Consider the following 21,310-nt stretch of genomic DNA (forward strand, 5'->3'; position numbering starts at 1 on the left):
ATTTCTACTCCTGATTTCAGCTCAGGTCATGATCTCAAGGTCATGGATTGAGCCCGAGTGGGGAGGGCGTGGAGCCCGCTTAAGATTCTGTCCCTCCCCTGCTCTGGGTGCACGCGCTCTCTCTCTCAAAATAAAATGAACTTTAAAAAGTTCTGGAGATTTGTTTCACAATAATATGCATGCACTTAACACTATGAAGTGTACACTTAAAAATGGTGAAGATAGGGGCACCTGGGGGGCTCAGTGGGTTAAGCGTCTGACTTCGGCTCAGGTCATGATCTCGCGGTTTGTGAGTTTGAGCCCCGAGTCGAGCTCTGTGCTGGCAGCTCAGAGCCTGGAGCCTGCTTCAGATTCTGTGTCTCCTCCTATCTCTGCCCCTCCCATGCTCATGCTCTGTCTTTCTCTGTCTCTCAAATAAACGTTAAAAATTTTTTTTAAAAAAATGGTGAAGATAGAAAAAAAGAAAATGGTTAAGATAATTAGCCAAAAAAAAAAAAAAAAAGACAACGCTACTCGGGCAGTTCACAGGATTGTTAAAGAGAGCCAGTTGAATCCACCCTGGAGAAATTCCAACTTGGTAGTGTTTGAGACAGAGGTTTAACAGCTTACTATGTGCATCCTCAGTGTCTAGGAAAGTGACATACAGAGAATGCTTCACAAATATTTGTTAACTGGGTGCAAAATCAGGAGCTAACCCTTAGAAAATATGGTTTTAAATCATCTCAATGAGGGATACCTGGGTGGCTCATTTGGTTAAGTGTCCAATTCTTGATTATCACTCAGGTCATGATCTCACAGTTCATGGGTTTGAGCCCTGCGTTGGACTCCACGTTGACAGTGCGGAGCCTTCTTGGGATTCTCCCTCTCTCCCTCTCTGCACCTCCCCCACTCTCTCTCGTTCTCTCTCTTTCTCTCAAAATAAATAAATAAAGTTAAAAAAATTATCTCAATGAAATGTTCCATTTCAAAACCAAAATGTTGGCTTAAAAATATATTACTACTCTTGAAGCTTCCTTTGAATTTGCAATCATTTGAAGATTAAAAGTTCAAAACAGTGGGTACCCGGGTGGCTCAGTGGGTAGAGCATCTAACTCTTGACCTTGGGGTTGTGAGTTTGAGCCCCACGTTGGGAGTAGACGTTACTAAAAAAACAAAACACTTTAAAAGTTCAAAACAACAAACAAAGGGGGGCATCTGGGTGGCTCAGCCCATTGAGCGCCTGACTCTTGATATCTGCTCATGTCATGATTTCAGGGTTGTGGGATCAAGCCCTGCATATGGGCTCCGCGATGACAGCAAGGAGCCTGCTTAAGATTCTCTCTCCTTCTTTCTCTGCCCCTCCTCCACTCACACAGGCACTCTCCTGCCTCCTCTCAAAATAAATAAATAAACATTAAAAAATAATAATAAGGTTAGTTCTCTTCCCCTATTCAGTCTCTTATTTCTCAGAGGCCTGGAAGACAGGACCAGGAGGGAGGACAGTAATCCTTAAAAACTGGCCTCTCACAATTGGTGATATTTGATTAAGGTTTGTAGATTATCTAATTGTAATAGATCAATGTTAATTTCCTGACTTTGCTCATTGTACTGTGGTTAATTATGAGAATGTCCTTGTTTTTTTGGAAATACATCCTGAAGTATTCAGGAGAAGAGGGGCATCCGGTCTCCAGCTTACTCTAAAATGGTTTAGGAAAAAGGAAGGAGTGTATCTGAGAGAGAATGACAAAGCGAGTGTGGTCACATGTTAACATCCAGGCAAAAGGCACATGGGTGTTTTTTGTACTCTTCTTGCAACTATTCTGTCGATCTGAAATTATGACAACAACAAAAAAACCCAGCCCAGTGGTGAATCTAGTGGACTTCTCTGGCTTATAAATAAATAATCAGTGAAGCTGCCCTTTGAGGGCCCATCTTTGCGCTTTGATGAGGAGAGGGAGACAACCATCCGCCATCTTCCCTCTCCACCCTTTTCTGCTATCATCCTGCCTGGCTGCAGAACAGGGGTGGCTTGTGTGTCCCAAAAAGGGCCTCTTGGCTTGCTTCTGTCCCCATCTCCCACTTCACCTCAGCTACTCACGCTCTTGGGCCCATCCTGTGCCACCTCCCAAGTCACGACTCAGATGTCAACGTCCCATCTGGTCAGTTTGCTTGCTCATTTACTCCTGCTTGTTCATTCCCTGATCTTCACTGTCCCCCAGTCCTCCCTCTTCAATTACAAGCTTTAATACTTAAACCACATTTTAGCCAATATCCTCCATTTGCCCCTCCTCCCCCCGCCCCGTCTGTCCTTCCAAACCACCCAGCTGGCAGACTCTGCCCGTTTGAAGCCAGCCTTTCCCTCCATGGGAGGGACATGTGGGCCTCTGGGTTGTGCTGGAGAACTCTCTTGCCTGTGTCCATGGGTACCTCTGAGAAGCCATAGGAACCAATCTCCAGGGGACCTCAACACTTCCATAACCTTCCCTAGTAAGTTTATCCTACCTTCATGAGGATGATTTCAAACATTTCTCTTTTTTTTACTCCCAGCAGATGACCTCAGCTTTACCACCAAATCTTTTTTTTTTTTTTTAATGTTGATTTATTTTTGAGAGAGACAGATAGAGCATGAGCAGGGGAGGGGCAGAGAGAGAAACAGGGAGACACAGAATCTGAAGCAGGCTCCAGGCTCTGAGCTGTCAGCACAGAGCCCAAGGCTGGGCTTGAACCCACGCACCGTGAGATCACGACCTAGGCTGAAACTGGATGCTGAGCACCCAGCCACTCCTCATTACCACCAGGTAATTTTAAGGAAGGTACAGAATGTCCCTTGATTTGGGTTTTCCCATTTCCCTAAGGAGTTGATGCCAGGGCATTCCTTGGGGTCCTCCCTCTCCCAGGAATGGCAGTGGCCAGACTCTTGCCCCCGGGGCTGCTCCCAGGAAAGCGAGGTGATGTCACCTTCGCCAGAAGCCAGGAGTGACTTCCCTGGGCAGTCACACCTGTCGCTCTCCCTTCTGGAAGAGGGAGCACAGCCTTGTGTGTTGAAGGATGAGACGGCTTTAGAGTGACCAGGACCTACTCCCGGCTGCGCAGCTTTGGGCAGGGCCCCCATCTTTCTGACTCTTAGTTCCCTCTTCTGTAAAACAGGGGAATACACCCCCTACCTCACATCTGGAAGGACTGGATGAGCTACCGCAGGTAAGGTGCCTGTCACAGTACAGAAAGGGGGCACAGCAAACTGGAGCCCCCTCTCTTCCTGCCCCCAGCCTGGCAGAGGAGAGCCAGGGAGCCCACGGTTTTCTGCCAACACGGCCAGCACAGGTGTCTGGGCCAATGAGGACACTGTCTCCCCTCACACAAGGGCACTATTGTTCTAGCACAGGAGCGAGACATGAATGTGACTCGGCGGTGGGGGGGAGTGTGCGGGGCAGAGGCAGGAGGCGGCCCGTGAGCAGCAGAAAATGCCACAGAAGGCTCTGCTCCCTAAAAAGGGCCCTGTGGCCTGCTAGCTTCCTGAAGAGCTGCGTGCAGGCCCTCCTTTGTCAGGGCTGCGCCATTAACCCACAAGTGTTCTCCATGCACAGGACTGTTCTTCGTGAAGCACCCCATCGCCTGGCTTTGACAGGCCACTGGGGCCACTGTGATTCCTTCCTGTGGGGCAGCCTAAGCTCTCCCCCACCCTCTTTATCTCCCAGGAACCTCACGCCCCGTGAAGTGCCCGGGAAAAAATCCAGTATCACATCCAGATTAGTTTGCTAAAGCTGCCTTAACAAAGTACCACTACAGGCTGAGTGGCTAAAATGACAGGAATGTATTCTCTCACAATTCTGGAGGTTAGACATCCAAGATCAAGGTGTCAGCAGGACTGGTTTCTGCTGAGACCTCTCTCCTCGGCTCGTAGAGGTCAGTCTTCTTGTGTGTTCACACAGTCTTCCCTCAGTAACTGTGTCCAAATTTCCTCTCCTTATAAGGGCACCGGTCACACTGGATTAGGGCCCACACTGCTGACCTCATTTTACCTTAATTACCCCCTTTAAAGGCCTTATCTCCAAATACGCTCACATTCTTTTTTTTCTTTTTTTTTTTTTTTTATGATTGTTTTTGAGAGAGAGACAGAGAGATGGACCGTGAGCAGGGAAGGGCAGAGAGAGAGGGAGACCCGGAATGGGAAGCAGGCTCCAGGCTCCGAGCTGTCAGCACAGAGCCCCACACAAGGCTCGAACCCACTAACCACGAGATCACGACCTGAGCTGAAGTCGGCTGCTTCACCGACTGAGCCACCCAGGTGTCCCTAAATACACTCACATTCTGGAGTCCTTGGGGGATAGTACTTCAATACTTGGAATTTGGGGAAACACAGTTCGGCTCATAACACCATTTTGCAAGTGTCGAACAGAGGCCTAAGAGAAATTGTGGCCTCAGTCCATGGCTCGTAGTAGACAGGGCCAGGCCTAGAATCAGGTTAGGATACCCCCCTCTTTGTCCTTTCTCCGCTTCCTGCACCCCCAACCGGGCCACCATTGGCCTGCCCCAAAGAGGAAGAGGATGGTCCTCAATCAACTTCCCCACAAATCCTCAGAGCTGATGGGACGTCAGAGGTCAGGCAAGGTAGGGTGTTGACCACAGGCGGAAGGGGGACAGGGCCAGAAGCTCTCGGGCAGTGCTTTTCAAACTTTTGTGTGCATAGACTCACTCCAGGGGCTCCTTGTGAACATGCACATTCTGACTTAGCCTGTCTGGAGAAGAACCTCACACTCTGCATTTCTAACAAGCTCCCAGATAATGTTGATGCTGTTGGTCTACAGGCTGTATTTCAAGTAGTAAGGTTTAGACCGGCGCTGTCCATCGCAAATATAAGGCGAGCCATTACAATTGCAACTAGAAAATTGTACGTTTTCTAATAACCGCACTGAAAAAAGTAAAGAGAAGCAAGTGAAGTGAACTCATATAGCTTCACCCCAATATATCCAAAGCATTACTGTATCAGAACACGAAGCCATGTAAAAATCCATAATAAGAAATGTTACACTCTTTTTTGTACCTAATCTTCAAAATCCAGCAGGTATTTTATTTATTTATTTATTTATTTATTTACCTACTTTTATTTATTTTAGAGAGTGCGTGTGAGCAGGGAGAGGGGTTGAGGGAGAGAGAGACTCTTTTTTTTTTGGTTGTTTATTTTTCACTTTTGAGAGAGACAGACAGAGCGTGAGCAGGGGCGGGGGAGAGAGACAGGGAGACACAGAATCCGAAGCAGGCTCCAGGCTCTGAGCTGTCAGTACAGAGCCTGGCGCAGGACTTGAACCCATGAACCGCAAGATCATGACTTGAGCCAAAGTCAGACACTTAACCGACTGAGCCACGCAGGTGCCCCGAGAGAGAGAGAGAGAGAGAGAGAGAGAGAGACTCTTAAGCAGGTTCCTCCACGCTCAGCACGGAGCCCGGCGTGGGGCTCGATCCCACCATCCTACGATCACAACCTGAGTCAAAATCAAGAGTTGGACTCTCAGCTGACTGAGCCACCCAGGCTCCCCAACCAGCAGGTGTTTTATACGCACAGCACATCTCGTGTTGAACTCTAAGTTTTTATCAGAAATACTTGATCACAGAATTTACAGTTGAGGAAGTAGAATCACACACCTAAGTTCTTCCAAACGTACTTAAAAGTCTTCCAATAACTGCATCCGGTATCCACTTTTAAATTTAAGTGAATTAAATTTACAATTAAAAAAATAAAGTTACAATTCAGTTCTTTGGTGCCATTATCTGATTTCAGGTGCTAAAAAACTACCTGTGGTTAGAGGCTTATGTATTGGCCAGGGCAAGACTAGATGCCAGGAAGCAGAATGATAGAAATGAGGGGTTCCCCAGCCCCAGGGAGACTTTGGGAGGGAAACAGCCCAAAGCCAGACAGTAGCCAGAGCAGGAGCCCAGGGAAGGGGCTGTTGGAAGGAAAGGACTCAAGGTTCCTCAGCTGTACCCCAAGATCCAAGCCCCAGGTATTGCAGCCTGCTCTAGAGGAATGGGTCTAGAGAGACAAGTGGGGGTCAGGCACTGGTCCCTGGGACCACCCCTCAGAGACCCTCTCATAAGCCCCTGGATGTCTGGAGAGGGCATAGGAGGGTGAAGGGATCCCAAACCTATCCAAGTAGGAATGGGTTGAAAAACAAGAACTATTTCTGGGGAAAACCAAAAAGCATTTCTGCGGACGGAGTCTGGACAATGTCCCATGCACAGGATCTTGACCCCTGCCCCAGGTACCCCCAGGAGGCAAAATCAGGATCCAGGATGACATTATGGAAGCCCGCTTGGAGGTCAGACCAAGGGTGAGTTTTAAAACAAGGGGAATTTTCCAGTAGTAAAAACAGGGGGGCTCCCTGCCCTTGGAATCCCAGAGAAAGGATATTCTAAAGGGATCACCACCACACCCCGCCCACCGCGCTCAGGGGAATACCAAAGCAGAGACTGGGAAGCCACCTATTGAGGGGCAGCAGAGGGGTTTCTTGTTTTACAGAGGGGTGGATAATGTGGGTCCTCTCCACCCAGATGCACACCGATTGTGTATTTGGAGTAACTGCCACCATTTACTGTGCATTTATATTTTCTAAGTGCCAGGCACTGAACTAAGCACTTTTATCCTCACTAAAGCCATGAGCCTGTCCTCTAATTATATCCCTACTTCTCGGAGGAGGAAACTGAGTCACTGAGTGCTGAAGTCACTTTTCACAGCTAGAAGGTGCCAGAGTTAGGATTTATTTTTTTATTTATTTATTTTTTTTTAATTTTTTTTCAACGTTTATTTATTTTTGGGACAGAGAGAGACAGAGCATGAACGGGGGAGGGGCAGAGAGAGAGGGAGACACAGAATCGGAAACAGGCTCCAGGTTCTGAGCCATCAGCCCAGAGCCCGACGCGGGGCTCGAACTCACGGACCGCGAGATCGTGACCTGGCTGAAGTCAGACGCTTAACCGACTGCGCCACCCAGGCGCCCCCAGAGTTAGGATTTAAAGGTGGGCGGTCACATTCCAAAGCAGGCTTTTATCACTCTGCCATACTGCCTAGAAGGTGGGTCAGCCTGTCTGGCCCTCGTCCCACTCTACCTTAACCAGCTACCTTTCCCAACTGACCCCACTCACTGTGCAGGTGACATCTACCACACCAGGTCCTGCTGGGCTGGGGAAGAGTGACAGGCCTTGGCTTTGCCACCGCTGCCACCGCATCCACAGTCACATTTAAAATATCCCTCCATCCGGGGGCAGCGGGGTAGCTCAGTTGGTTAAGCATCTGACTCTTGATCTCAGCTCAGGTCATGATCTCCTGATTCATGGGATCCCGCCCCATATCAGGCTCTGCGCTGAGGACAGAGTCTGCTTAGGATTTGTCTCTTTCTCTCTCTGCCCCTCCCCACCTCAAAATAAATAAACATCAAAAAAAAAATTCTATCTCTTGCACGTCTTTCTCGGAACCCCTGCAACGAGAGACAGAGAGGGCAAGGAGGAGGGAATGGGGCTGGCCCACATCCCACCCCCACTGCCCCGCTTCCACATGGCTGAGCAGGAACTCAGGAGCAGACGCACACAAAAGAGGGCTTTGAGGTGGCTGCAGCTCGGCCCAGGCTGATCCCCTCTCCCCCCTGGTGCCTCACTTGCCCCTATCTGGGCCTCCCTGTAAACCTGATTTAACAGGAAACTGTGGGCTTTGAGAAGTTCCTTGTGACACACTAATCCCAGCCTGCTGACCAGACCACGCCCCCAGCGGAGGCAACCTCCAGGCTCCCGAGAAGGAGGAGGACACAGGCACCAGGTAGCCCTAAGGAGGAGCTGGTGACCTGGCAGGTAAGTCAGTAGCAGGGGTCTAGCTGGGCCAGGGAGCCCAGGACTGGGGTAAGGAGTCGGGGGGGATGCCTGTAAAACTGAAACCCACTGGCCATTCTCCATTTTGTGCCAGATCAACCTGATGGCAGATTTAGCAAATAAAAAGACAGGACACCCTGTTAAATGTGAATTTCAGAGGAACAAGAGATACTTTTTTTTTAAGTATGTCCCATATATTGCATGGGATGTACTTACACTGCATAAGTAGTTGTTGTGCCTCTGAAATTGACATGTAATTGGGCATTCTGTGTTTTATCTGGCAACCCTAAATGGCAGGGAACAGCCTCAACGTGGAATGGTGATGAATGTTTTTTCGTGGTATACAGTTCATAAACCAGTATTTTAAAACCTCAAAATTAATTAGATTGGGCTTATTTAAAAAAGAATTGCAGTATTGACTTTAACCCTCTATTTCTAGGATCTAAGGTCTTGCCCTAATGATCTGCTTAACTGGCTGGGGGTATCCAGTCACTATCTCTCCTGTCTAAGCTCCAATTTGATAAGACTCTCTATTCCTGTTCCAGAAAAACCCAAGTGAGGCCACAAAGGATTGCAGTCTGTCTATCTCTGTGCCCACACATTTGGAAGTCTACTTGCCAGAGAGAAAGCTTAGATTTCGTTCCTGTTGGTGGATTTCCTACCCTGGCTAGGGCTGGGGAGCAGCAGAGGCAGGGAATGGGAGATCCTCAGACATTCCCTGGGATCCCCCAAGCCTCTCTGGGCACGCTAGAGCAAAGATCAGTGTGATGCTAAGAAAGGGAAGGGAAGTTATGTTTTAGAGCAACACACTCACCGTGCTACGTACCTTACAGAAACGATAGGATCGTCATTACAACTCTATTTGGTAGGTACAGTTAGTATCCCCAATTTGCAGATGAGGAAAATGAGGCTTAGAAATGTTAACTAACTTTCTGAAGGTCATACAGGTGGTAAATGAGAACTCCTGATTCGAACCCAAGTTTCTCTGACCCTAAAGGGTTTTCTGCGACTTCCATTCTCCTAGGGAGTTTGCCTGGAGATGTCTCAGCTTTAGATGTTACAGCAGTGGTTTAAGCCCTACCTCTGCCACTTACCAATGGTGAATAGGTGACAAAACTGACCAGTGGGGACTGGGTCAGTGACGGCTCCTTCAAGGCCCTGGGGTATTTAGGCAAGAAAGGAAAATAAATCTGGGAACAGGAGAGCTATCTCCAAAAATACTCAGTGGGTTGAGCAGGTTGTCCTGTGGACAATGGATGAGATTTGTTCTGGTGGCCACGCATCGCTTCTGTGTACAACATTTAATGTAACCTTCATAACCCTTCCATCTCCCTTTTACAGGGGACAACCAAGACTCAGGTTAAAGTACATAGTCTGCAAGTGGAAGAGACAGAATTTGAACCCAGGTCCAACTTTTGCCACAAGAGGCTGCCTCTCCATGCCTCTCGGTTAAGTCACAGCTGGGCTTAGCCTGATCCTTGGCTATTTCTGGTTGTGTGATCGTGAACAAGTCACTTATTCTCCCTGGAGTCTGTTTCCTCCTGTGTAAAATGGGGGGAATAATACCAGCTCTGGCTCTGAGATAATGGATTTGAAACTACTTAATGCATCACAAAGAACAGAACACACACCCAGTATTTTGATTATGTAACTAGTCCTCACCCGTGCAGAGCATGAATGCACCGAAGGGGCCATCCACCACCAGGCTGGGAAGTTTCTGGGATCCCCCTTTGGGCAGGAGAAAGAGGGCCACATCTAGCAGGAGGGATTGCCTTATCCTGCAGTGGTCATGTAATTTCAGAATGGAAGCCAAGGCTACTTTTTCCCTGGCTGGACCAACTCATCTTAAGAACTAGGGTTTGAGGTATTTTTGTATATATTCCTTCTCAAAGGAGAGTTTCCCAAAGTGTAACCCAAGGATCATTTTCTTCAGAGTCCTCTGGGATGTTGCTTTAAAATGCAGATTCCTGGGGCAACTGGGTGGCTCAGTTGAGCTTCCGACTTCAGCTCAGGTCATGATCTTGCGGTCCGTGGGTTCGAGCCCCACATCGGGCTCTGTGCTGACAGCTCGGAGCCTGGAGCCTGCTTCGATTCTGTGTCTCCCTCTCTCTGCCCCTCCCCCACTCATGCTCGCGCTCTCTCTCTCTCAAAAATAAATAAACATTAAAAAATTATTTTTTACATGAAAATATAGTGCAGATTCCTTGGCCTGCCCCAGTCCGGACCTCCTGAGTCAGAATCACAGAAGGCAGGGCTCAGGCACCTGCATTTAAAAAAGAAAAAAATTTTTTAATGTTTATTTGTATTTGAGAGAGACAGAGTATGAGTGGGGGAAGGGCAGAGAGAGAGGGAGACACAGAATCTGAAGCAGACTCCAGGCTCCGAGCTGTCAGCACAGAGCCCGATGCAGGGCTCAAACTCACAAACTGTGAAATCATGACCCGAGCCATCAGACGCTTAGCGACTGAGCCACCCAGGCGCCCCAGGCACTTATATTTCTAACAGATTCCTCTGGTGATTCTTAAGCACTCAAAAGTTAGAGATCCATTGTTCTGAGACGTAAGAGAACTGTCTCTCCATAACGCTGCAGACTTGACTCTTACAGTCTAGGGAGGAGGCTGCCTGGAGAGGCCAGGACAGAAGCTGGGCCCTTCTTTTTCTGACACCTCTGAGACTTCCAGAAGCAGCATGTCAGAGGGGGTGAGTATCCCTGTGCCTTGGGTCTCCCCTCCATCTACCTTCCTTCCTCCACCCCCTTCCCTCTCCCCCTCTGTTTCTCTATTGTTTCGTCTGCTCAGGGTTAAGGGCATTCACCCACGCAACCTCCCAGTGGTCCGTGACCCCACCCAAAGGGAGGAGGCCATAGCAGTGACTTTGGACGGAAGTACTAATTTAGGGTCTGAGCAGGCCCACTCACCTGGCTTGCTCAGGCTGATGGGGGGCCTCTCCCTGTGTGTTCCTGACTTCTCTCTGCCCAGGTGGGCACATTCCGTGTGGTCCCTGAAGAGGAGCAGGAGCTCCGTGCCCAGCTGGAGCGGCTTACAACCAAGGACCATGGGCCTGTCTTTGGCCCGTGCAGCCAGCTCCCCCGCCACACCTTACAGAAGGTGAGGTGGCCCCGGGTACAGCGAGGGGAGGGCTGACAAGGGGGCGATGTTGACAGCATCCTCTCTCCTGTAGGAAGAAGGGTCCAGCCCTAGCTCTCCAGGTTACCCTGAACCTAATGGACTGGCCTGTTCTAGGGGGCCATCATCCTGGAGGTTAAGGCCATGGCAGCCACCTGGGCTGACCAGACACCTGGGCCAGCCTATTCCAAGACTATAGCACCAACAGAGTTCCCTGATGTCAATGCCGGAACCTAGGGCATCTGGACCGGGGATCATCCTAGACTCAGATGTGGGAACACTGGTTTGCAAGCGGTCCTGGGGAACAGAAATCCAACTGCTGCCCCCACCTGATAGCCAAGAGGCCTGGGTTCTAGAATCAGACCTACTTCCAACTTGCTGTGTGACCTCGAGCAAGTTGCTTTCCCTCTCCGGGTCTTACCTTATGAGAAGGTTGTTGGAGCAGCTCAGAGCGCATCAGACCGTGCTCAGTGGAGAGTGGCCGAGCTGTCCTGGAGCTGAGCTGAGCCTGGGCTCCTGCTTCCATCTCTGCTGCTGCCCCTGGACACCTCAAGGGAGATGAGCTCCCCCAGATCGCAGTCCCCCCTCCTTTGCCTTCCCCTTGCTCTTGCTGTCCAAGGACAGAGCTGCCGGAGGAGGCACGCTGAAGAGCTCTCCAGGCGCAGCAGCCTAGGGGAGGAGAGTGAGGCTCGGCGGGGGCAAGGAGGGGGCGGGCTGCTATCTGTCCGTACCTTTGTCTTTGAGATCAGAATTATGCCTGGGGAGCTGCCAGCTCGAGTAGGAGTCTCAGCTCCACCCCCTCCTGCCTGGATGACCTTCACCTCTATGGGCCTCAGCTGGCTCCTCCTGAGGCATGGTGCTAGAATACCCACTTTCTGGTGACTTGTTGTGGCCCGAGGTATTTAGCAGAGTGCTGTGTGAGGGTTCCAAGAAGCGTCATTAGGAACGTTTGCACCTTTGGCGGTCTCCTGCCAACAAACCCAGGAGGCGCGGTTTGACCCGATTTTCTGCGAATGTAATGGGCCGCGAGAGGTGCCGCCGGGGCAGGTGGCGGCTCTTGGGGGGCAGGGGAGCGACGGCCCCAGCGGCAAGCCCTCCGTCCCTTCTGCCAGTCTGGCACCGGTAGGACAGCCCCCACGTGCGCGCCTTGCGCCCGGTGTGTGACTCGCAGCCTCCACCCCACCCTGTTCCAGGCCAAGGACGAGCTGAATGAGAGGGAGGAGACCCGGGAGGACGTGGTTCGAGAGCTGCAGGAACTGGTGCAGGCGGAGGCGGCGTCTGGGCAGGAGCTGGCCCGGGCGGTGGCCGAGAGGGTGCAGGGGAGGGACAGCGCCTTCTTCATGCGCTTCATCCGCGCGCGCAAGTTCCACGTGGGGCGCGCCTACGAGCTGCTCCGAGGTGAGTCCGCGCGGGAGGGACGGCCTGCAGCGGGGAGGTGGGGAGGCTGGTGTTGGCTCTCACCCGGGCGCTGAGGGGGCTGCCCCCTCCATCCCCCCTCCCTTTTCCTGCCCTGTGAGAGTCAGCCTCCCCGAGCCTCCTTATCCTTACCCGCAAAATGGGTGTGTGAACTAACTGGCCGCCGAGATCCCTTTCAGCTCCGACAGCAATGAATGAGTGTGGCCGCAGCACGTGCCCAGAGAGCCGGCTCCTCTCTCCCAGTTCTGGGACTCACTTGGTAGACCTGAGTCACCCCGATTGCGCGCCCAGGCAGGAGCGCGTTCCCCTCACTCCTACCCCAGCCTAGGCGTGGGCTCTGGAGGGCGGCAGGAAAGGTGGCTATGTGTGCAGAGCGGAACTGGGGATGGTACCAGCCCTGGGAAGGAGCCCTGAGGACAGGGCGGCCCAGGCCCTGCTGGCTGGCGGAAGACGAGTTTCCCAAGGAAATGAAATCCTCAGTGCTGGTGGAGAGAAGGGGTATCTAGCAGGTCCTCCCGCAGGCCAGCGATTCTCCTTTTCTTCCTTCTTCCTTCCCCGAATGTTAATTCCCTCCCGTGATGTGCCGACCACTCTTATTTATTAAATTAAAAAAATTTTAATGTTATTTTTGAGAGAGGGACAGCGTCTGAGGATGGGGGGCAGAGAGAGAGGGAGACACAGAATGCGAAGCAGGCTCCAGGCTCCGAGCTGTCAGCACAGAGCCCGACACGGGGCTTGAACTCTTGAACAGTGAGATCATGAGCTGAGCCCAAGTTGGACGCTTGACCGACTGAGCCATCCAGGTGCCCCTGCCAACCACTCTTTTAGGCCAAAGGATGCAGCAGAGAACAAAGCAGACAAGACGTCTGCCTTCCTGGACTTCATGCTCTATTGGTGGAAATCACAAACCAGAGAGATAAAATTACATAGACTGTGTAAGAAGGGATAATGAGGAAAAATAAAGGAAGTGGATATAAAGAACTGAGGGGTTGAAGTTTTAGGTAAAGCGACCAGGAAGGCTCCAGTGCAAAGGGGACTTTTGAAGAACATGGGAAAGGAGATAACCTGGGGAAGGAGCAATAGGGCAGAGAGGGGAGGCCTTGGGGATGTACCCAGAATGCCGTAGGACCGTAGGACCAGTGAGGGGGCCAGGGGCATTCCCTAGGCAAATGCTGCCCAAACACCTCCCTGGGCCTGGCCTCCCAGGGTTCAGTGGTAGAGACAAACCAGGGACTTGTTCAGGGTGGGTGACGGTGGGGTTTGTGGGGGGTGGAAGTGCTTCTGGAATCTGGAAGGTCCTTTGCATTCTGCTTGGGGTTGAGGTTTTCTCTTGGGGTCTTTTCCCCACCCCTACTCAGCTAACCCTGTGCCCACCTGGAAAAAGCTAACCCTCTGCCCGTAGGCAAGAGGAAATCACAAATGTAATAGTCGTCTTCAGGTTTAGGATTATACATCACGCTTGCACGGTTTACAAATGGTGTTCATACCCAGAATCTTGCTTGGTTACTGCAGCCGTTTGGTGAGATAGGCCAATGTTTTCCTCCACAAGGGACTCAAAAGGTTGAGGATCCTGCATCAACACACAGGATGCACATTGAGGAGCCGGACAGGAGTCCAGGCCTCTGGAATCTTTCTGTGCCAGTCCCAGATGGGCAGGCTCCCTGAGGGGCTCTTCTGCTCTCCCTCCGCCAGGCTACGTGAACTTCCGGCTGCAGTACCCTGAGCTCTTTGATAGCCTGTCCCTGGAGGCCGTGCGCTGCACCGTGGAGGCTGGCTACCCTGGTGTCCTCTCCAGTCGGGACAAATATGGCCGAGTGGTCATGCTCTTCAACATCGAGAACTGGGACAGTGAAGAAATCACCTTCGATGAGGTCAGTGGGGGCTCGCCTGGCTCCCTCCCATCCCCTGGGCTGGGTTCCCCTCCCTCAAACCTGGCCTCTTCTGGACCCTCATTCCTGGCTCCCCAGGGGGCTAGGGTCTGTTGGGGAGGGGGAAAGGCCGGCCTTTTTCTGGGCAGGGGAGAATTCCTGGGGTGTGCCACGGCAGCTGGAAAACCTAGACGCCTCCCAGGAGGGGCCCACTGGCCCATACATGACTGCCCCCTGGCGTTCCTGCCACGTGGGCGTGACAGCTGTGGGTCAGCCCTGCCAAACGCTGAAGGCTGGGGGCGACACACACAACAGGGATTAATTGACTGTGGACTGGGAGAGATTCTGGAAAGCCCAGGTTTCAACCTACTGACCAGCCTGAGGTCTCTGCATGTATTTATTTATTTCACCGTATGACTTGGAGAATATGCTTTTTTTTTTAATTTCCTTTTTAAAATCATGCTATGTTATTTTTTTCATCATGATAAGTGTGCTCTTTAATCGCCATCCCTTATATCACCCATCCCCTCCCACCTCCCCCTCTGGTGACCAGCAGTGAAGAATCTGTTTCTTGGTTTGCCCCTCTCTCTCTCTCTCTCTCTCTTTTTTCCCCTTTGCTCATTTGTTTTGTTTCTTCAGTTCCACATATGAGTGAGATTGTCTGGTATTTGTCTTTCTCTGACTTACTTAGCGTAATACTCTGTATTTCCAACCATGTTGTTGCATGTGATAAGATCTCATTCTTTTTTTATGAATGGGTAATATTCCATTATATAGACACCACATCTTTATCCATTCATCCATTGACGGACACTTAGGCTGCCTCCATAGTTTGGTTATTGTACATAATGCAAAAAACATAGTGGTGCGTGTATCCCTTTGAATTAGTGTTTTTGTATTTTTTGGTTTCTGCATTTATATATATGTGTGTGATTTTGCTTGTCAAGCCCTTAAGAGAGCTACCCTAGGTGGGTGAATTAGGGTTTGTCTTGGGAGACATGTGCCACCAAGCCTTAAAAAAAATTGTACATACTCACTTTAGAAGATGCTGTCTAGTTGTCCTGACATCATTTCTTGAGGAGTTCATTTTTTTTCCCAAAGATTTGAGATCTTTGTCAGTCTATATTTTCATATATATTTGCGTCTATTTCTGGACTTATATTCTGTGTCATTGGTTTCTGTCTATTCATGATCCAAGACCACACTGTATTTGTGTGTGTGTGTGTGTGTGTTTAAGGTTTTATTTTTAAGTAATCTCTACACCCAGCACGGGGCTCGATCTTAACAACTGTGGGATCGCGTGTGACCTGAGCCGAAATCAAGAGTTGGACACCCAATCGACTGAGCTATCCAGGAGCCCCTCATTAAATTTGTCTTAAGTGTTGCTGTAAATGGGGCTTTTTCTGCCATTATATCTTCTGATTGGTTATTGTTTGTATATATGAGAATTATTGTTTTAGTATATTAATTTTATATTCTGAATTCTTTTTGTTACTTATGTTAATTTTAGAATTGATTCTCTCGGGTTTTCTAAGAATGCTGTCATATTATTGTAAATAGAGATGATAGTTTTTCTTTCCCTTTTCTACTTGTGCCTCTGATTTTTTTTTTTTTTTTAACTTTGTTGCATTGGCTAACGCCTGTAACAGAGAGTTAAATGGTGGTAGAGGTGAAGTGCTTATCTTGTCCCTGATCTTATCAGGGATACCTATGGTGTTTTACACTAATTAAGATACTGGCTTTAGGACTGAGTTTGTGTGTGTGTGTGTGTGTGTGTGTGTGTGTAAAAGACTTTAAAATAGTTCTCTTTCTTTCTTTCTTTATTTCTTTTTTGGTGTAAAAAGGTGATTTTATTAAAGCACGGGGTGGGGGAGGGGACAGGACCCATGGGCAAAAAGAGCTGCCAAAAATATTTCTTCTTGGGGTACCCAGCTGGTTTAATCGGTAGAGTATGTGACTCTTGATCTCAGGGTTGTGAGTTTGAGCCCCGTGTTGGTTGTAGAGATCACTTAAAAGTACAATCTTAAAGGGGGCACCTGGGTGGCTCAATCAGTTAAACATCCGACTTTGGCTCAGTTCATGATCTCACCAGTTCTGAGCTTGAGCCCCTGTTGGGCTGTCTCCTCTCAGCACAGAGCCCACTTTGGATTCTCTGTCCCCCTAGCTCTCTGCCCTTCCCCCACTCACATTCTCTCTCCCTCTCTCTCTCTCTCAAAAATAAACAAAACATTTAAAATAAAATAAAATCTTTAGTATATGTGCTGCCGAAGCGAGCACAAAATAAAATAAAATCTTTAAAACGACTATTTAAAGAATACTTTTTTCTTATTATATAAATGATATCTGCATATTCGAAAATGCAAAAAAAACAGAAATTAAAAATCATCCACGATTTACCACCCAGAGATTTCTATCATTGACATCCTTCCAATCCACTTTTTCTAGAAACACACATACACATGCACACGTACACATATTTTTTCCTATAAAAATGGGATCACACTCTACAATAATACGTCATGAACGAACATTTTGCTCTGTAATTCATATGTATATAATTTTTTTTAACGTTTATTTATTTTTGAGACAGAGAGAGACAGAGCATGAACAGGGGAGGATCAGAGAGAGAGAGGGAGACATAGAATCCGAAACAGGCTCCAGGCTCTGAGCGGTCAGCACAGAGCCCGACGCGGGGCTTGAACTCACGGACCGTGAGATCATGACCCGAGCCGAAGTCGGACACCCAACCGACTGAGCCACCCAGGCGCCCCGTATATGTATATAATTTTAACTGCTCCAGAATATTTCATGGCATGAACGTACCATAACTTCACCAGTCCTTTATTGTTGGACATTTAGGTCGTTTCCAGTGTTTCTACCCTTATAAGGGTACGGGGATAAACACCCTAGCATCTAACCATGGGTATGACATTCAAGGTTATTTTCTTGGGACACAGCCACGGAGGTGGAATGTTCCAGTTTAAAGCCTGTGACAAATTACCTCCAGTAAGGGATGCGCCGTTTAGCTCTCCCCCTCAGGACCTTAAGCCTTAATTATCTTTGCAGTTGGGTTTTACAGCCTTTTCATTCTGTGTCTAAGATCTTGCAGGCATATTGTTTCATCCTGGAGAAGCTACTAGAGAATGAGGAGACTCAAATTAATGGCTTCTGCATCGTTGAGAACTTCAAGGGCTTTACCATGCAGCAGGCTGCCGGACTCCGGGCTTCCGATCTCAGGAAAATGGTAGACATGCTCCAGGTGGGGCCTCAGAGCTCTGTCCCGTGGGGGCCTCTCACAGGGCAGGAGGCTGGGAGGCTGGGCCCAGTCTCCTGGTTTAACCGTGCGGGCAAGGACCTAAAAGGAGGACCACCTAGCTCCCTAGTGAGCGATGGCAGCCACGAGCGCTTGCATGGTGACCAGCAGTGAGCCACGCACGCTCGTTAATTCCTTAACTCCTTGAGAACAGTCCCTCCCCTCTTCCCCATTTCATTTTACAAACCTCAGAACCGGGGCTCAGAGGTTCGAGTGACTTCTCAAGGTCGTAAAACCCTAAAGTGGCAGAGGTCAGACTTGAACCTACACCGTCTGACCTAGAATTCCGTTCTCCGTCCACATATGTCACACTGACTCTCTCTGAAGGTGACTTTGTCCCAAGAAATGGATTATCACTAATGTCCCCGACAACTCGGTCCAGTATATGCTGACGTGTCAGAAGTCCTTTCTCAGAGCTAACCCTAAATCTGCTTTATGCTTTATGTGTATCTGGGAAAGGAGGGGTGGGAGATGGGGGCCTGGGGGGGGGTGCGCTGAAGGATAGTGAGACATGACAGCAGTGTCCCTGGGGTTTATAATAGTTTCCAGACCGCTCATCAGGCTAACGGGTGTGAAAAAACTCAGGTCACCTAAAAACCATTTCATTAAAAAAAATTTTTTTAATGTTTATTTTTTTGAGAGAGAGAGAGAGAGAGCATGAGCAGGGGAGGGGCAGGGAGAGAGGGAGACCCAGAATCTGAAGCAGGCTCCAGCCTGTCAGCACAGAGCCCGACGCGGGGCTTGAACTCACGAACTGTAAGATCATGCCTTGAGCCGAAGTCAGATGCTTCCCCGACTGAACCACCCAGGTGCCCCTCATTTCTTTATTCCACCAAATAACGGCAAGGTTCGGTGCATCAGCAGGGAGAGGGCGGGGGTGCCTGGCCTCCGGGGCTTTCTCCCTGCAGTTTGGGGCCCCGGCGAAGCCAAGGTTCCCCCGATTGCTGGCCCGGGGATGGAACCTTTGGTGGGCTGTCCTTCGGGGCAAACTATGTGGTGAGGCAGGGCTGTCCTCCAGCCATGGGGAGAGGCAGAGGGGGAGTGCTTGGGGGCCTCTGCGGGCCCCGCGGCCATGGGTGGGGCGCTCTCTGCCTCTGCAGGACTCCTTCCCAGCCCGGTTTAAAGCCGTCCACTTCATCCACCAGCCGTGGTACTTCACCACGACCTACAACATGGTCAAGCCCTTCTTGAAGAGCAAGCTGCTGGAAAGGGTGAGGGCACGGGGCCACACGGGGAGGGTGCCCAGTGCTTATCTGGTGAGCGCGTGAGCGCGTGGTGGTGTTGTTGGTAGCAGGAGAGAGTTCACCAGACAAGGGGGACGACGGTGGGAGGAGGTGGAGGGGACCCCACGGGAGCCCTCCTCAGACTCCGTGCCATGGTCCTGAGCTGAGTGACAGCACACCGTGGAGGAGGACACCACCAGGCAGGGAGGGCACGCTGTGCCTTTCTCCTCCTGTCCCTTTCCTCCCCTCCGTCCCCGGCCTTAGGGTACCCCCCCTACTCAGCTCTGTCTCCCCTGCTTCCCTACAGGTCTTTGTCCATGGAGATGACCTCTCTGGCTTCTTCCAGGAGATCGATGAGGACATCCTGCCCGCCGACTTTGGGGGCACATTGCCCAAGTATGATGGCAAGGCGGTCGCTGAGCAGCTCTTTGGCCCCCGGCCTCAAGCCGACAACACAGCCTTCTGAGGACTGACGTCTCTGGCTGTGCAACCTGTAGTTAGCAATCCGGGCTCTCCTCGGCCGTCCTGGCCCCAGGAGGTTGGGAAAAGGGCTGCCTGAGGTGGTTCCTCTGCTCCTCCCTGTGCTTGGATGAGTTCAGGTGTCACCCTCCTCCCAAGTTCAGGGACGATAAAGCAGGGGGAATTCCCTTGGACAAGAAGAATTGGGGGCAGTTATATTCCCACAGCCTCTGAAGCTCAGAACAGTGACTTGCTCGGGGTTGAGTTTCAAAGACTCTTCTAATTAAGCCTCTCGATGATTTCCTTTCTAGCAGTGTTGCCTCTCAGGGTCTGTGAAAACAGGCAAAGAGGCTGATTTGTAGGTCTCTCCCCTGCCTAAATAAATAAATAAATAAATTTAATTAAAGGATAAAAGAGTGGGGGATATAAAATTATCTGGCAAACATGGCAATTTTGGTGACTGGTAGGCAGGTGAGGGGGTTTCCATATGGAATTCTGGGATTTCTGTGGAAGCAGCTTCGAAGTGGCTCCATTTTGTGGTAGCCTGGTCCCCTCAGTCGGGGGCAGTGTGACGTGTGCAGTGATGGTCCAGAACTTGGATCCCCTTCCAGAGTGACGGTTGTGTCCCCTCCTGTTTGGGGTCTCCCCACCAAAGGCGCTCTCCTCTAGCCCCCTTGCCTGTACTGGTAGGGTTTGTTTTTTTTTTTTTTGGTTTTTTAATGTTTATTTACTTTAGAGAGAGAGAGAGAATGAGCAGGGGAGGGGCAGAGAGAGAGGGAGACACAGAATCCAAAGCAGGTTCCAGGCTCCACACTGTCAGCACAGAGCCCAGCTGGGAGCTCGAACTCGTGAACCGCGAGATCATGGCCTGAGCCGAAGGCAGTCCCTTAAACGACTGAGTCACCCAGGTGCCCCGTCATCTGTACATGTAGGTAAAACTACCAGTCTCTGGGGCACCTGGGTGGCTCAGTAGGTTAAGTGTCCGCCTTCCGCTCAGGTCATGATCTCGAGGTTCGTGAGTGTGAGCCCTGAGTCAGGCTCCGTGCTGACTGTGGTCTCTGCCATTCCTGTGTGCACATGCTCGCTCTCACTCTCTCTCTCTCTCTCTCCCTCTAAAAAAAAAAAAAAAAAGGATGTATAGATGATATCTCTGAGTACTCTTGTCCTAATGTTAATCGGTGAAAGTTCTTTGCAGCCTGAGGTACTCTACCGTGATAAACTTTCATTTTCCAGCTGTGCATCTTTTGACACATGCAAATGCTTTCCGTCTGTAAAGTTGGCTTTCCTCAAGTGGTGATTTTTGAGCATGCTCATTTCTTTTTTCTTAAAGTTTCTTTATTTTGAGAGAGAGAGAGAGAGAGTGCACATGCAGGCAAGTCGGGTAGGGAGAGAGCGAGAGAGAGCGAGAGAGAGAAAATCTCAAGCAGGCTCCAAGCTGTCAGCGCAGAGCCCAAGGCCGGGCTTGAACTCACGAACGGTGAGATGATGACCTGAGCAGAAGCCAGACACTTAACTGACTGAGCCACCAAGGCGCCCCAAGCATGTTCATTTCTACCAATGAGACTCCCCGTTAGAGGCCCCCGTCTGCTGAGCGTGCCGCTCCCTCTTGGAGAAGGACTGGCTGCTGGACACCGGGCGTGCGGTCATCGATACTCCTCCCGAGATCCTCCACTGATGTTCCTTGTTCCTGTAGACAGATGCTTGTTCCCATGGTTTAGCCAGTGTGGTGGGTGAGGGTTGGCTGGCCCAGCTGCCCCCCGCCCCCCGGAGTGACCCTAGTGATCATCCCAGGGCTTTTCCACTCTTGCCCCTCCTTGTGGGCATGAAGCACCCTTGGTACTGAACCCACTTTTTGGGAAAGAACCTTCAGCTATTCACTGGGCTGCAGGTTCAATCCAGTCCCATCTGCTTTCACTCCAAGAATTTTTCTTTTTATTTCTTTTTATTTTTTAAAGCTTTTTTTAAAATACATTTTTTTTAATGTTTATTTTGAGAGAGACTGAGAGCGAGTGGAGGAGGAGCAGAGAGAGAGGGAGACACAGAATCAGAAGCAGGTTCCAGGCTCTGAGCTGT

At 50.2% G+C, this 21,310-nt stretch overlaps 2 protein-coding genes across 5 annotated transcripts in view; one reads left to right on the plus strand and one right to left on the minus strand.

The window, feature by feature from the left end:
- Window positions 1-11,734, minus strand: part of FANCI (FA complementation group I) — a 103,525-nt gene extending 91,791 nt beyond the window's left edge. Inside the window, exon 1 of the mRNA XM_040493681.1 lies at window positions 11,380-11,734. Coding sequence (XP_040349615.1) covers window positions 11,380-11,484 — 105 coding nt within the window. The 5' untranslated portion in view covers window positions 11,485-11,734. The remainder of the gene's footprint in view (window positions 1-11,379) is intronic.
- RLBP1 (retinaldehyde binding protein 1) lies at window positions 7,587-19,651 on the plus strand. Of its 4 annotated transcripts, none has more exons than XM_040493687.1 (8): window positions 7,589-7,815; window positions 10,424-10,533; window positions 10,812-10,940; window positions 12,152-12,356; window positions 14,067-14,245; window positions 17,343-17,501; window positions 18,656-18,766; window positions 19,086-19,651. In XM_040493687.1, exons 2-8 carry the CDS (start codon window positions 10,522-10,524, stop codon window positions 19,242-19,244), a joined length of 954 nt encoding a protein of 317 aa, XP_040349621.1. In that variant the 5' UTR covers window positions 7,589-7,815; window positions 10,424-10,521; the 3' UTR covers window positions 19,245-19,651. The 4 variants fall into 4 exon arrangements, with proteins under 4 accessions (XP_040349622.1, XP_040349621.1, XP_040349619.1 ...); XM_040493685.1 differs by having other exon boundaries at window positions 10,439-10,533; XM_040493688.1 differs by lacking the exon at window positions 10,812-10,940 and having other exon boundaries at window positions 7,587-7,815; window positions 10,439-10,533.
- Window positions 19,652-21,310: the final 1,659 nt, after the last annotated feature.

This window comes from Herpailurus yagouaroundi, unplaced genomic scaffold, assembly GCF_014898765.1.
Source record: "Herpailurus yagouaroundi ecotype Mexico unplaced genomic scaffold, PumYag 185, whole genome shotgun sequence".
Classification (NCBI taxonomy): Eukaryota; Metazoa; Chordata; class Mammalia; order Carnivora; family Felidae; genus Herpailurus; species Herpailurus yagouaroundi.